Source organism: Carassius carassius, chromosome 4, assembly GCF_963082965.1.
Source record: "Carassius carassius chromosome 4, fCarCar2.1, whole genome shotgun sequence".
Taxonomy (NCBI): domain Eukaryota; kingdom Metazoa; phylum Chordata; class Actinopteri; order Cypriniformes; family Cyprinidae; genus Carassius; species Carassius carassius.
The window spans coordinates 40,211,266-40,228,140 of record NC_081758.1 but is presented as its reverse complement, the minus strand read 5'-3'; the positions used below and the strand labels follow the sequence as shown (position 1 = coordinate 40,228,140).

Sequence of the window (16,875 nt, the reverse complement as noted above, 5' to 3'; positions counted from 1 at the left end):
ATAATAATGAACCTATACATGTAAATCACATGATGTGTCCAGCAAGCTGACAGCTGTGCTCCCAGATTTTACTGAGGATCTGAAGCTGAAATGACATCTTTTATGGAGTGTGAGTAAAGTCTGTAGTGGGATCCGAGAGAGCTCTCGCTCATTTGATAAAATATTTTCACTGGCTTCCCATACAAAGCTTTCTACGCTACAAACCGGACCTACCAGCATTCAGACGAACCACAACATCACAAACTCTAACGTGAAGAATCACTGTCTGATGGAAAAAATAAATATCAAATTGTCCAATGCACATATTTTTATACTTGAATGCACATCACATTGCTATTGTGACTTATGAGGTTGTAACGCTATGAGATTCAATGAGACCAAATAAGATCCAAATAAATAAATACATGAATTATTTGTATTTATTTTTTAAACTTTATTTTATTTTAATATTTTTTTTTAAATAATTGTTTTAAAACTAAATAAAATTATTAAATAAAATTATTAATAAAAAATATATTTTATTTTAATGTATTATTATTTTTTTTATAAAATAAAATAATACAACAAATTAAAATAACACTGTAAAAAATAGCATGTAAAACACAACAGCACAATACATTTTTTATAAAAACATAAAAAAATAAAAAATACCGAGATGGAGAGGGGAGGACAGAAAAGAGAGAGAGAGAGAGAGAGAGAGAGACTGTAGATAGAGAGAGGGTGGAAGACTCATTGGGAAATAAAAAGTATCAACAGGTGGAAAGGAAAGGTTACATAGATCACTTAACAGATAAAGAGATAAATATTCAGGGGGAGCGGGGTAAGCTGTGCCACTTGTGACTTAAGTTTGTCCTATAGTCAAAAGGAAATGAAATGGAGGTAAAACTAAGAGTCTTATATATACTGTATCTACTATCAAGTGACATTAGATGAATGTGCCTATAAATATATAGACAGAAATATGGCACATTAGGGCATAGAAATATGGTCCACATTAGGGGTAATTTATGTTGTAATTTATGAATACAGAAAACACAGTTGCATTTATGCATTTGGCAGACACTCTCTCAAAGTGACTTGCATTGCATATAAGCTATCTTTTTAGTTCATGCATTCCCAGGGAATTGAATCATTGGTTTTGCTAGTGTCATGCTCTTCTATTAGAGCTACAGGAACCTGTGTAAATGCTTTAAAAAAAGTTTTGTAATGCACAACTGTTTGCCACAATGTTTGCATCTTTTCTTTGCATAAACCTGTAAAGAAAATGTTTAAAAGTGAGAATATTAAATTGCAATTTTCTACTAATATTTGTAAGTTTTTATGGCATATATAAATCACCCCAGAGCATCATAAACCATTTACCTACTGATATAATTCTGGGAAAAATACTTTATTTAATAATGTATGATTAATTTTTACCCAAACAATTTTTATGTCTTTATTCAGTGGCAATTTACCAACATGTATGCTATACACTACTGTTAAAAATGTTGGGGTCAGTTAGATTTTTTTAAAGAAATTAATAGTTTTATTCAGAGGATGCATTTAATTTTTTAAAAGTGATAGTAAAGAAATTTATAATGTTACAAAAGTATTCAATTTCAAATAAATACTGTTCTTTTGAACTTTCTGTTCAATAAAGAACCCTGAAACAAAAACCTGTTCAGCTGTAAATCAGAATATTAGAATAATTTCTGAAGGATCATTTAACATATATTAAAATAAAATATTTTAAATTGTAATAATGTTTCACTATATTAAAGGTTTATGTATTTTTGATCAAATACATGCAGACTTGCTAAGCATTACAGACTTCTTTAAGTCTTTAAATTTATTTTGTTCTAACAAATTATTGACATGCAAAAAATATTTTTTCTCATATGTATCTCTCAATCACAGGCAGCTGCATATGATGGGCCTTTTCTAAAAATATGATCACATTATAAACACTGTGTACAGTTCCAAAACACTGCTTACTCTGCTCGCCCCTATACATAATGACGAGGTCAAAAGCAACATAAAAATAGACAAAAAGACAATAAAGAGGGGAGTGGGAGATCATTAAAGGGTACAGATGGTGTCGGGGGGTCAGACGGGGTGTATCATATTTGAATGAGTGTGTGTTTGTACTCACCCGTGAAATGGAGAGAGGCATGTTAAAGTCTTTCCCCCCCTGCAGTCTAAAGCCCCATGGGGCCGGACCCTGTAACACCACACTGTATTTACCACTCATAGCTGTCTGATATACTGTAAAACACACCCACGGAGGCTGCTAAACACTCAGAAAGTCCTCACAGAATGCCCTAGAGAGAGAGAGAGAGAGAGAGAGGTGTTCAGTCAGACACTGTTGAAAAAGTATGCGATTTAAAACTAGATTTTTACTTTTTGTAATAAAATGTGAGTGGAAAAACCCAATGCTAGGAGGTTGCCAAGGCATTTCCATGCAGTTGTTAAAGTGTTTTTTTACTTGCAAAAACCTGTTTACTTGAAGGTAAGTTTCAGTGCTATGGGTTAGAAGTTAAAAGAAATAAGGATGCTTGTCTTATGAAACACAGCTAATGAAATTTAGTAGCATAAAGAAGTATAAAAGTCATATATATATGCTTGTCTTATGAAACACAGCTAATGAAATTTAGTAGCATAAAGAAGTATAAAAGTCATATATATATATATATATATATATATACTTATTTATCAAAATTCAGTCACTTATTCGGTCAAAATTCAGAACAAAAACCCACCAGTAATATTAGGAGATATTATTTCAATTTAAAATAACTGTTTTAACATTCATTTATTTATTCCTGAGTTGCAAAGCTACATTTTCAGGATCAAAACGTCCAAACATCAGTGTCACATGATCCTTCAGAAATCATTCTAATATGTTCATTGGCATTTATTATTTTTAATAACAGTTGTGTATTATTTTTAAAAACAGTTGTGCTGTTTAATTGTGGAAACCATAAAGTTTAAAAGAACAGCACTTATTTGAAATAAAACTTTTTTAACATCATATATATCTTTATTATCACGTTTGTTTAATTTATTGTATCCTGGCTGAATAAAAATATGAATTTCTTTAAAAGAAAAACAAACTTTTGAACAGTACTGTACTGTAATACAACAACCTGTCTAATCATACAATATGCGTAAGTTAACATGCATTTAACAAAGCTAAAGTGAAATAATCATTCTGCATATATTAATCAGACAAAATTACCTTCAAAAAGCAACAATCTTGACAAAAAGAAACACAAAGTCCTCAATGGCAGTGCAGGTCTAAAGGTCTGACACCAAATGATCCACACAGACAGCAGACTGCCCATTTATACCCATCTATCAAATGCTGTGTGTGTATTTTGGGGGTTAGGCTTACACGCTGATATTTAGGGAACAGACCCTAGACGTGCTGCCAAATATTAAGGAGGAACCATCAAAAAGCCACCAGAACCTAAAACAAAGGTCCTGAGATTAGAAGATTAGGATCAGACACTGGAATGTTCCACTGGTCTGATGGGTGTCCCGTCATTGGCACATTTCAAGAAGGAATGCTTTAGCCTGCCAGTATATCTGTCTACTGCTCATATTGTCCAATAATTTGTCATAGGAAAAGAGTAAGATTGATGTAAACACTGGAATACAGATGAGATTCACATGTTATCCACGGTGTCTTCACGCATTATGCAGAATGTTCTTCATCTCCTATCAGTAACTCAAATGTTACTCTCATTAAACAAACCCAAATAATGGAAAATTGTAGTAATGTTTATATAATGTTGTACTCTGTACTGTATTGATCATGCCTGGCAATTTTCCATTTGGTATAAATATCATGGATGGATGGATGGATCGACTGAAAGATGATGGATGGATGGATGGATGGATGGATGGATGGATGAAAGAGAAATGAAAGGATGGATAGTTGGATAGATTGAAAGAGGGATGGATGGATTGAAAGATGACAGAGAAATGGATGGACGGATGAATGGATGGATGGTTGGATGGTTGTTTGGAAGGAGGGATGGATTGACAGATGATAGAATGATGGATGGATGGACGGACAGATGGACGGATGGATGGATATACTGAAAGATGATAGAGGAATGGATGGATGGATGGATGATGAATAGATGGATGATGACTGAAAGATGATGAATGGATGGATGGATTAATGGATGGATGAAAGAGTAATGGAAGGATGGACTGATGGATAGATTGAAAGGTGAAAGAGGAATGGAAGGAAGGATGGATGATGGAATGAAAGATGATCTATCTATCTATCTATCTATCTATGTGATCCTGAAGCACAAAACCAGTCGTAAATTGTACCAAAAAATAGCCAAAAAAAAATGTCCATGTTCCATGAAAATATTTTGTAAATTTCCTACCATGAATATATAAAAACTTACTTATTGGTTAGTAATCTGCATTGCTAAGAATGAATTTGGACAACTTTAAAGGATGCTCTGTATAAGATTTTTTACACCCTCAGATTCCAGATTTTCAAATAGCTGTATCTTGGCCAAATATTGTCCTTTCCTAATAAACCATACATCAATGGAAAGCTTATTCAGCTTTCAGATGATGTATAAAGCTTAACTTCAAAAAATCTACAATTAAGACTTTGGTTTAGTGGTCCAGGATCACACACACGTACAGGTGCATCTCAATAAATTAGAAATGCCGTGGAAAAGTTCATTTATTTCAGTAATTCAACTCAAATTGTGAAACTCTTGTATTAAATAAATTCAATGCACAGAGACTGAAGTAGTTTTAGTCTCTGGTTCTTTTAATTGTGATGATTTTGGCTCACATTTAACAAAACCCCACCAATTCATCTCAACAAATTAGAATACTTCATAAGAGTCGAGAATGAGTCAATCTTTTGTTCGTTATCTGGCTCGGCTCGGTGTTCATCTTCAGTTCTCTCTTCACAGCAGTTCAGTCAGTGTACTGTTTGAGTAAATGAATTACTCCGGGATATTGGTTTGTTTGAACTCAGAGGGAGTGTCAGCCACATTAAAAATATTAACAGCTTAAGTCATTTGTGGATTAATGCGTATTGGAGACGCGAACTGTTTAAAACGATTCAGTTCGATTTGGTGAACTGGTTCAAAAAGATCCGGTTACATTGAATGATTCGTTCGCGAACCGGATATGACAAACTGCTTTGTTTTGAACTGTCTTACAACAGACACTGAAGAGAAGACGATGAATAAAGTCGTAGTTTTTGCTATTTTTAGACCAAAATTTATTTTTGATGCTTCAAAAAATTCTAACTGACCCTCTGATGTCACATGGACTACTTTGATGATGTTTTTCTTACCTTTCTGGACATGGACAGTAGACCGTACACACAGTTTCAATGGAGGGATTGATAGCTCTCGGACTTAATCTAAAATATCTTAAACTGTGTTCCGAAGATAAACGGAGGTCTCACGGGTTTGGAACGACATGAGGGTAAGTTATTAATGACATAATTTAGATTTTTGGGTGAACTAACCCTTTAATTTACTGTACATGTACTCAATACTTGGTAAGGGCTCCTTTTGCTTTAATTACTGCCTCAATTCGGCGTGGCATGGAGGTGATCAGTTTGTGGCACTGCTGAGGTGGTATGGAAGCCCAGGTTTCTTTGACAGTGGCCTTCAGCTCATCTGCATTGTTTGGTCTCTTGTTTCTCATTTTCCTCTTGATAATACTCCATAGATTCTCTATGGGGTTCAGATCTGGTTAGTTTGCTGGCCAGTCAAGCACACCAACACCATGGTCATTTAACCAACTTTTGGTGCTTTTGTCAGTGTGGGCAGGTGCCAAATCCTGATGGAAAATTAAATCAGCATCTTCAAAAAGATGGTCAGCAGAAGGAAGCATGAAGTGCTCCAAGATTTCTAGGTAAACGGGTGCAGTGACTTTGGTTTTCAAAAAACACAATGGACCAACACAAGTAGATGACATTGCACCCCAAAACATCACAGACTGGAAACTTAACAATGGACTTGTGCTATGAGCTTCTCCACCCTTCCTCCAGACTCTAGGACCTTGGTTTCCAAATAAAATACAAAACTTGCTCTCATCTGAGAAGAGGGCATTGGACCACTGGGCAACAGTCCGGTTCTTCTTCTCCTTAGCCCAAATAAGACGCCTCTGACATTGTCTGTGGTTCAGCAAATCCCTTGACAAGTATGTGTGTGGTGGCTCTTGATGCCTTGACCCCAGCCTCAGTCCATTCCTTGTGAAGTTCACTCAACTTCCTGAATCAATGTTGCTTGACAATCTTCATAAGGCTATGGTTCTCTCAGTTGGTGCATCTTTTTCTTTCACACTTTTTCCTTCCACTCAACTTCCTGTTAACATGATTGGATACAGCACTCTGTGAACAGTCAGGTTCTTTGGCAATGAATGTTTGTGGCTCCTTGTGAGGGGTGTCAATGTTTGTCTTCTGGACAACAGTCAGATCAGCAGTCTTCCCCATGATCGTGTAGCCTAGTGAACCAAACTGAGAGACCATATTGAAGGCTCTGGAAACCTCTGAAGGTGTTTTGAATTGATTAGTAGATTGGCATATTCTAATTTGAGCCATATTCTAATTTGTTGAGATAGTGAATTGGTGGGTTATGTGAGCCAAAATCATCACAATTAAAAGAACCAAAGACTTAAACTACTTCCGTCTGTGTGCACTGAATTTATTTAATACACGAGTTTCACAATTTGAGTTGAATTACTGAAATAAACTTTTCCACGACATTCTAATTTATTGAGATGCACCTGTACACACACAGCAACACACACACACACACACACATATATATATATATATATATATATATATATAAACTACGGCACAGTTATCGGCATGCTGCCAATCGGATGGAGAGGAAGCTTATGTGAGTTCAAAGCTGGACAACGGACAGGTGATTATTCATCATATATCCAGACACACTCATACATACACACCACATAAAGAATGGAAAAACAATGTTCAGCAACAAAGTCTGAATACAATGAGAAGCCATAAGGTCAGTCCTCATGCAGTCTGGGGATCTTTCACCATCTCTGTGTGTGTGTGTGTGTGTGTGTGTGTGTGTGTGTGCGTGCGTGCGTGCGTGCGTGCGTGCGCTGATTGAGGAGTTTGTCCGGTATCTGACCGAGATCTAATATCAATAGTTTAAAACTCATCACCTTCCATGTGTCCATCTCTCTCTCTCTCCACACACACACACACACACACACATGCATCTATTGCCACAGAAGTGTAGCAGTACACAATAAGGAAATCACATTAGTGACATATGATGTATGCTGAGTGGCAGCAGTAAGTAGCTTGAGTGAGAACAGCTGAGACCAAAGCCAGAACAATGCAAGCTGCCTGAGTGTGTGTGTGTGTGTGTGTGTGTGTGTGTGTGTGTGTGTGTGTGTGTGTGTGTGTGTGTGTGTGTGTCTGTGTTCATAATAGCTGTCGGATTAAGTGCTTCTCTGGTTTACAGTTTTCTCCAAAAACATGCGCTATAGATCCAGTGACTCGAGCGGGAACCACAAGGAAAACAGATTGCTGCTTTGTGTTGTGTTTCTACTGGCCACTGTTTTTAGATTATCTGATTCATTAGCATTACAAAGAGACTTATCTACATTAACCATATATAAATTAACATTATAGTGTGTGTGTGTGTGTGTGTGTGGGTGTGGGTGTGTGTGTGTGTGTGTGTGTGTATGTGTGTGTGTGTGTGTGTGAGACATTTCTAAATAGCAATATCTTGCACATGAACACAAAGAAACTGTCTGGCTGTATGCAACTTCACACTAATCTAATTTAATCCCAATCTGCCTGCATGAATCATGCAATAAAACCAGACTAGAAACTAGTCAGATGCCTGCTGACAACACTTTCAAAACTGGAACTCTAATTGCATAGAAAAGATGTTAGGTATCATTCATGTCCAGAGCACAAACACTGTAAAATGGGTTACACACCGAAGTTTGGTTTGGAGTTTGTTCAGATCTTTATATAAGAGCAAGAGTAATGGTGATGCTTGACTTTTTAAACACTACTAATACCTAAATCCCCAAAAGGCACTAGTTCCTGGAACAGTGAGCAGATCTTCCCAAGGACCAATCAATGTTCTGCATGCTAAAAATAAATAATGAAACAGTGTCTGTGCATCTGAGCATCTGCTTGGTGTGTGTAAATGTGAAAGAGTCAGTGATGTAATAAAAGTATAAGTACACACTAAATTGGCACATTTTATAAAGCCAAACAAGCATTTAAAAGAAACTAGAAACAGTTCATCCAAAAAGTTAAAATAAGACATACTGTAAAGTAAAAAAAAAGAAAAGAAAAAAAGGCATTGAGGCACATTTTTAGGTTAGCTGTACTATCCAAAAAGATAACATCTGTATAAAAGATCTGTATGAAATTAAGCACTGTACAGAAAAGATTCTGCAAAACAGCTTATTTCATATCACTAGTGTATCATTAAATCACCAATATATTCACTTTTTTATATATGTTAATTTGGTGGTATTTAAATAATTTTTCTCATCTTTCGCCTGTCTAATGCACTCATCCAGAGGGGGTGAAGACAGACATCGACCCCAGCCTGAATAACATATGACATCCCCCATCCATATGGGGCCCCATGAGACATCACTGAGACATTACAGCTCCTGAAGAACACTACTAACCAAATGCTAAATCGCATTTACTCTTAAATTCAGTTTACTCTCACTATTTCACACTCAACATTTACTCCACGTGTTATGGATATTATTATTAAGCAACTTGTAGGCATGTCATGTCAACACAAAGAAGCATTTTGCTAAAATTTGAAACATATTTTAAACATAAATATATGTTTATGTTTAAACACATCTAACCATATTTTACAAATAATAATAATAATAATAAAATAAAAATGCATTAATATGCATGTATTCATTAATTTCAACAGTGAATATTAGTGTAGGAATATTAGTTTGGTAACCAAAAAACCAAAGGGTTGAACTGTGTTCTCAAAACAGGGAATCGGTTTGACAAGCTGTCACGTTTATAAAAGGACATGCTGTTCATGAGCTTTATCTGTTCTTTTGAACAAAAAAACAAACAAAAATGATGTTATTTATTTATTTGTATGTTTGTTTTTTTTAAATTGTCTGCTGAAATTTAACTGAAAAACTAAAATTTGAAATCCATTTACAACCCTCTATTCACGCGCTGTGCTGCTACGACGGTTTTAAAGTTTCTCCTGTCTTGTGATGAGCTCGCACTTACCTGCGCGTTTGAGTCGCGTGGGTCGCGTGCGTCGCGTCGCTTCTGTGCAGATGAAACGGCGCTGCGAGGTTCATGGTCCCTCCGCAAGTGACGCCATCAAACATGGGCTGGACCTGTAGAAAAACAAAACATCACAAAGACCATCCCGCATCCTTCATAAAACCCTTTGTAACTTTATATGGACGTTTAGTGCATTGTGTACTACTATTTTGTAGGCAATATACTGTCCAAACAATAAAGATATTGAATAAAATAAAATATTTATACTTACATTTGAATTTATATACCATAACGTACGGAAGAAAAATCGATCAAATAAAAAATAAAATTAAAATACTTCAGTGTATGGTTTATACTAATTATAAATAGCCTAATGTCCTGGCAAAGTTGTGAAAAAATTATATATATATATTTTACATCAAATATTTAATTTATTTGATATATTGTACTGATGCAAACTAAATTAACCAAAAAAATTACTTAAAAACAATTTAATATATGGTTTATATGAATTATAAATATATTGTCCTGGCAAAGTTGTGTCACACTTAACAAAATAACTATTCAATATATCACTTTTTTTTATACATTAAAAAAATTATGTCAAAAGTTTATGAAATAGAAAAATAAAATAACTTCAAAATTGCAAGATTGTGTAAAAAATTCAATTATTTAATATGATCAAATGTAAATGAGAAATTAATATTTCTGACTTTAAAACAACAACAACAACGACAAAAAAAAACAATTTAGATAATTTAATTTAGATGAGGGTACACAAAGCGTATTTTTAGATTACCTGTCAGAAACATTGTTTTTAATTTTACATTGTTGTTTTAAAAGAGAAAATGATTAGCTGTGATTTAAAAATAAAGAAATAATGATGTAGAGAAAAGGGTGCAGGTTTACATGTGTGGGAAAAGTGATACTGCTTACTGAATCACTCGGGTATGTAATGGTTAATGATGAAACCCAACAAACCTCTCCTTCATAGAGAAATACAATCATTTCTGCACAACATAGTATCTAAATCATACAGGCCCTGTCTGGCCTTCCCCTCCATCCACAGGAAGACAGCTTTTACAAAGACTGCAGACTGTTTTAACTGACTGACATGTCAGACAAAGGTTGAAAACTCCATATAGACAGTCTAAAAGCATGTGCATTGATGTTAATGGGGGCTAAATAGGATGTAGTATAAACACAGACCATGCCAATGCATAAAGAAGCTATTATTAGCATTTGTTCAAAGAACGGGGATCAATAATGTACTCTAGTTCAAACTATCCTTTGGAAAAAAAATAAGTGTGAGTGATTAGAGTTTATTTTATGGGCTACTGCACTCATAAAGCAACAGAGACAAATGAGGGGACTGTTTAAAAATCGATTTGCTCTAAATACAGTCAAATCTCTCTGAAGCTCAGGCTAGTCTTACAGATATGAAGGTACTTGACATTGAAACAATACTCATGCTATTTACTTAAAGTCAATCAATTCTGCAATAAAGATAATCTGTGAACCATTTGCACAGGCTTTGATTGCTTGAGACACAGCGTCCTCTGCTGGATGAAGGATGAAAATGAAGTCTCTTCCAGGTCGATATTTCTATGGTAATACAACAGTATATTTCTATGATATAAATTAGTTAATTATTAGAGTTGTTTGACAGTCACAAATTATTTTGTTTAAAAAAGAGAGAGACTGACAGAGAGAGTTCAAAGACTTACATCATACCTAATTGTGGAAATTGGTTAGTATATATATATATATATATATATATATATATATATTGTCACGGAATCACAAGAGGCAGACAGGTGGTAAGTCGAAATTAGATTTATTAAACAAGTGCAACAGGGCCAGGATGCAAAGGTGAGTAATGAAGTTGAAGATATCGTTCTCTGTGACTTAACTGAATGGTAACCAAAGTCTCTGGTTTAGGAGCTGGAGGAAGAGATCGGGAAGGTTCGCCGAAGGAAGGCGGATGGCTGACGGCTGATGAACGGGAATGATGACTTCAGGAGGTAAGTGGTTTTCTCTGAGGTGAGTAGCTCGGGTGAGTCTGTTGTCAGTGGTATTGACGAGGCCAGACGATGACGATGATGAGATGGCCAGGTGAGGGTGATTAGTATTCAGGGGAGACTGAACGAGAGGGTGGAGCGAGTGAAGATGACGGCGTGGCAGTGACAGTACCCCCCCCCTCCTGAGGCGGCTCTTGATGACTGGGAAGAGGGACGAGTATGGCGACAAGGTCTCCCGCGACCTCTAGGTGCAGGACGGTCCGGATGGTCAGAATGGAACTGGGTGAGTAGTGTAGGATCAAGGATGTCATCTTGATGAACCCAGGAACGCTCCTCAGGTCCATAGTCCTCCCAGTCGACCAGGTATTCCAACCGGGGACCTCGTCGCCGAGAGTCTAAGATGTTGTGGACTCTGTAGATGTCCTCCTCTTCAACAGGAACGGGAGGAGGAGGTTCATCCGCCGGGGCAGGATCTGACGAGGGAGGAGTGACAGGTTCAGTGTGAGGTTTGAGCAAGGATACATGGAATGATGGTGCAATTTTATACTCAGGAGGAAGGTTGAGACGATAAGTGACGTTTCTGCAGGGCAGGCGGAGACATATGTCCCGCGTCGAGAGCCATACCTTTTGCCCGGGATGGTATTGAGGAGGTTCGGTTCTACGACGGTCGGCTTGTCTCTTGTGTCTCCGCACTGCCTGCTGAAGGTGTACATGAGCTGAGTCCCATACCCTCTCGCTTTGATGGAACCAGTAGTCGACAGCAGGAACTTCAGACGGTTCACCAGACCAAGGGAAGAGAGGAGGTTGGTAACCTAAAACACATTGGAATGGTGTGAGTCCAGTGGTGCTCTGGCGGAGGGAATTCTGGGCATATTCGGCCCAGGGGAGGAACTGGTTCCAGCTGTCTTGGTACTGGTGGCAATAAGATCGGAGGTACCGTCCAATCTCCTGGATCTTCCGCTCAGTCTGGCCGTTAGTCTGAGGGTGATATCCAGAGGAAAGGTTTACCGTGACTCCGAGGAGTTTGAAGAAGGCTTTCCATACCCGAGAGACGAACTGTGGTCCACGATCTGAGACAATCTCTTCAGGGATGCCGAAGTTTCGGAAAAGACGAAAGTGAAGAGAGCTTCGGCTGCTTCAAATGCGGTAGGTAATCCGGGCAATGGTATCAGCTTACATGATTTGGAAAACCTGTCTACTACGACGAACACACAAGTGTTTCCGTTGGATCAAGGAAGGTCTGTCATGAAGTCTATCCCAAGATGGGACCACGGACGATGAGGAATGGGTAGAGGAACGAGTTTACGCTCCGGAAGTTTTCTGGGAGTGTTGGTAACGGCGCAGACTGAGCATCCCTTGATGTAACGTGAGACGTCCTTGGAGATGGATGGCCACCAGTACCGTTGAAGGAGGAGCGAGAGGGTACGCCTACTACCTGGATGTCCAGAGCCCGGGGTAGAATGTGCTGAGTCCAGAAGGCTGGTATGGAGTTGAGGTGGTACGAAGATGAGGCCTTCTGGACCTCCCGGCGGAGCGGGTTGAAGATTGTTTGCTTGGGCGATTTGGTCATCAATGTCCCATAAGATGGGGTTGAGGAAGATGGCTGGAGGGAGGATAGGTTCAGAAGAGTTTTCATCAGAAGATGCTTGATGAATACTAGATAATGCGTCAGCCTTGGAGTTCTTGCTACCGGGACGATAGGTGACCCGGAAATCGAATCGGGTGAAGAAGAGTGCCCAACGGGCCTGACGAGGGTTCAACCTTCTAGCTTCTCTCAGATATTCCAGATTTCTATGGTCGGTTATGACTTCGAATTGATGATTAGCTCCCTCCAGCCAGTGTCTCCATTCTTCCAGTGCTAATTTGATAGCCAGTAGTTCCCGGTTACCGACATCATAGTTCCGCTCCGCCGGGGACAGTTTCTTGGAAAAGAAGGCACATGGATGGAGTTTGGGAGGCTCACCCTGCCGCTGAGACAATACAGCACCAACACCAGTGGAAGAAGCGTCGACTTCAATGATAAATGGAAGATCGGGGTTGGGATGTAATAGTATTGGGGCAGAGGCGAACGCATCTTTGAGGTCATGGAACGCTTGGAGGGCTTCAGATGATAAGGACAGAGACTTCGGCCGGCCTTTCAGAGAAGAAGTTAATGGAGTACTGATGAGACTGAAACCCTTGATGAATCTTCGATAGAAATTGGCAAATCCTAAAAACCACTTAAGCTCCTTTACCGAAGTGGGCTGTGGCCAGTTGTGAATGGTTTCCACCTTCCTCGGGTCCATTTGTACTCCGTGTTGGTCAATGATGTAGCCCAAGAACTGTACGGAAGGAATATGGAACTCACACTTCTCCAGCTTCAGATACAGTTGGTGTTCTCTCAGCTTTTCTAGGACTTGGATGACATGTTTGCGGTGTTCAGAAAGTGAAGAGGAGTAGATGAGTATGTCGTCGATATATACTATGACGAACCTATTGAGGTAGTTCCTGAAGACCTCGTTCATGTATCCCTGGAAGACTGCTGGGGCGTTGGATAATCCGAAGGGCATGACGAGGTATTCATAATGGCCGGAGGGGGTGACGAACGCGGTTTTCTATTCGTCACCCTGCCTAATGCGAATGAGATTGTAGGCTGAACGAAGGTCTAATTTGGTGAAGATTTGAGCTCCACGCAGCTGTTCCAAAGCTGCTGGAACCAGAGGAAGGGGATAGCTGTACTTGATGGTTTGAGAATTCAGATGTCTGTAGTCGATGCACGGCCGCAAGCCTCCGTCCTTTTTACCCACGAAGAAAAAGCTTGAAGCGGCAGGGGAGGTTGAGGTCCGAATGAACTGTTGATTGAGGGCTTCCTCCACATACTCCTCCATGGCCTTCTGCTCTGGGATGGACAGAGGGTAAATGCGTCCTTTAGGTAAGGTGGCTCCAGGTAGTAGGTCGATTGCACAGTCCCATGGCCAATGAGGTGGTAGTTTAGTTGCGAGTTGCTTGCTGAATACATCCTGGAACGCCCCATACTCAGAAGGAATCAATACAGACTGTGGAGTTTCGGGACTCTCGACGGTGGTTGAACTAACTCGGAACGAGCGCTCATTCTTAGATGAAGAGGGAGATGAAGGTTTCTTGATTGAAGACAAGCAGTTAGAAAAGCAATATTCACCCCAGCATAAGATCTCTCCGGACCTCCAGCCGATGGTGGGTTGATGTTGAACCATCCAGGGGCGTCCCAGGATGAGCTCGGCAGTTGACTCCTCCAGCACAATAAACGAGATCCTTTCAGTATGAAGACATCCAATCTGGAGAGTGATAGTTGGGGAAAAATGACGAATCCTTCCTCGACCCAGGGGTTTGCCTTGGATAGTTTGTACTCGGAAATCTAGATGAGCTTTGTGTTTTCGAAGGTTCAATTTTTCGAGTAGTTGAGTGGAGATGAAATTCCCTTCGGCACCGGAGTCGGGTAGGGCTTGCGCTGAGACACAAAGACGAGGGGTTAGGAGTAAGACCATAGTACGATTGAGAGTTTCAATTTTAGGAGGGACTTGAATGGTGCTTACCGCAGTGCGCGGGGGACGAACAGGACAGCCACTGAGGAGATGTTGATCAGAAGCGCAGTACAAGCACAGATGATTCTGAATCCTCCTTTGACGTTCAACGGTGGAGAGATGATAGGAGTCGAATTGCATGGGCTCTGGTGCTGGAGGAGCGAGAGAAGGTGCTGGGAGCGGAGAACTGGCAGTGGCTGGTGATGTGTAACCACAGGCTGTGAGACGTTGAGAGACTTGAATAGTTTTTTGGATGAGATTCTCGAGACCCATAGCGTCATCATAAACAACCACTAGTTGCCGGATTTTTGGATTTAAGCCGTGTCGAAACACTGTCATTAAAGCGGTCTCATTCCAGTCACTAGAGGCCGCCAGGGTGCGGAAACGGAGAGCATAGTCACAAACCGAAGATGATCCTTGATGAAGATTGAAGAGCTGGTCATGAATGGAGAGTTCTTCAGTGGACACACCGAAAACCACTTTTGAAATGTTGAAGGAAACTGGAAAGAGACTGGGTTATGGGTGAGTTAGAGTTCCATATAGATTGAGCCCATTGAAGGGCGCGGCCAGATAACAGAGATATAATGAAAGCAATACGGGCAGAGTCATTATGAAACTGATGCGGTTGCATTTCGAAATATAGAGAAACCTGGAGAAGGAAGCCGCTGCAGTTCTCCGCCTCGTCTGAGTATGTCGCTGGTCGGGCCATGGGACTTGCAGAGGCAGCTACCGAAGCAGCGGGTGTTTGCGGAAGTGAAGATGAGTGAGGATCTTGGCGGTCAATAGCGATGATAGGAGGATTTTTGAGTATGGCTTGACTGACGGCTTGAACCAGTTCAGCGAAAGTGTCCCGCTGCGGCGGATCCTCGGGTTCTGATGCAGCTTGCATAGTGATGGTCTGGCCTTCTGTCACGGAATCACAAGAGGCAGACAGGTGGTAAGTCGAATTAGATTTATTAAACAAGTGCAACAGGGCCGGGATGCAAAGGTGAGTAATGAAGTTAAAGATATCGTTCTCTGTGACTTAACTGAATGGTAACCAAAGTCTCTGGTTTAGGAGCTGGAGGAAGAGATCGGGAAGGTTCGCCGAAGGAAGGCGGATGGCTGACGGCTGATGAACGGGAATGATGACTTCAGGAGGTAAGTGGTTTTCTCTGAGGTGAGTAGCTCGGGTGAGTCTGTTGTCAGTGGTATTGACGAGGCCAGACGATGACTGGTGAGTGAGAGTGGTTTATAAAGGGCATGAGATGATGAGATGGCCAGGTGAGGGTGATTAGTATTCAGGGGAGAGTGAACGAGAGGGTGGAGCGAGTGAAGATGACGGCGTGGCAGTGACATATATAAAAAAAAAAAAAAAAAAAAAAATATATATATATATATATATATATATATATATATATAAATAAATATATATAAATATATAAATAAATATATATAAATATATATATACTTTATATCAAAATAATAATACACAGAAATAATTTTCATTTAGAAATTGCTAACAAATATCACAAATAATTACAAAGAATCAGTAAGTAATACATTTAATTAAAACCTGAAATTAGAAGTAGAACGAAATTGGCTTGTAAAACATACCCCAATAATATTTTCTTAATCTTTAAATGTAAATAAAAAAAATCTTCAATTTTGTAAATAGAGTTACATAAACGCTGATGAAACAAATACATGTAAATGTACTTTTGATCATTAAAATAAGTCATTTTTGTTTATAATGTATTAAATAAATACAGATTTTTTTTATTGGAAAGGAGCTATATAAAATCTAAATATTTCAGTATATTAGCCAGCAAGAAAAAATAAAGATAAACACTGATCCAGTAAACACAAAATCATTTTCTTGTGTGGGAAAACCATCCCCAGATCCATGAGGTTATTGTGTGCAAAGACAAAAGGAAAGTACAAATATATTATTTTATCATCTCTTTTAACAAAATGATGTCAGTTTTCAATAAAAACAAACAATGATTGATCATCAGTCACCTCTAAAAAGGTGATTTCACATTTACACGAAACCAAAGCCTTAAAC

At 39.0% G+C, this 16,875-nt stretch overlaps 1 protein-coding gene across 5 annotated transcripts in view; it reads right to left on the bottom strand.

Annotated features, from left to right (window-relative positions):
• LOC132140045 (PDZ and LIM domain protein 5-like) overlaps positions 1–3,349 on the bottom strand; it is a 45,831-nt gene extending 42,482 nt beyond the window's left edge. For all 5 annotated transcript variants that reach the window (XM_059548820.1, XM_059548821.1, XM_059548822.1 and 2 more), the window contains exons 1-2: positions 3,221–3,349; positions 2,135–2,303 (exon numbers count right to left, since the gene is read on the bottom strand). In XM_059548820.1, coding sequence (XP_059404803.1) covers positions 2,135–2,233 — 99 coding nt within the window. In that variant the 5' untranslated portion in view covers positions 2,234–2,303; positions 3,221–3,349. The remainder of the gene's footprint in view (positions 1–2,134; positions 2,304–3,220) is intronic.
• Positions 3,350–16,875: the final 13,526 nt, after the last annotated feature.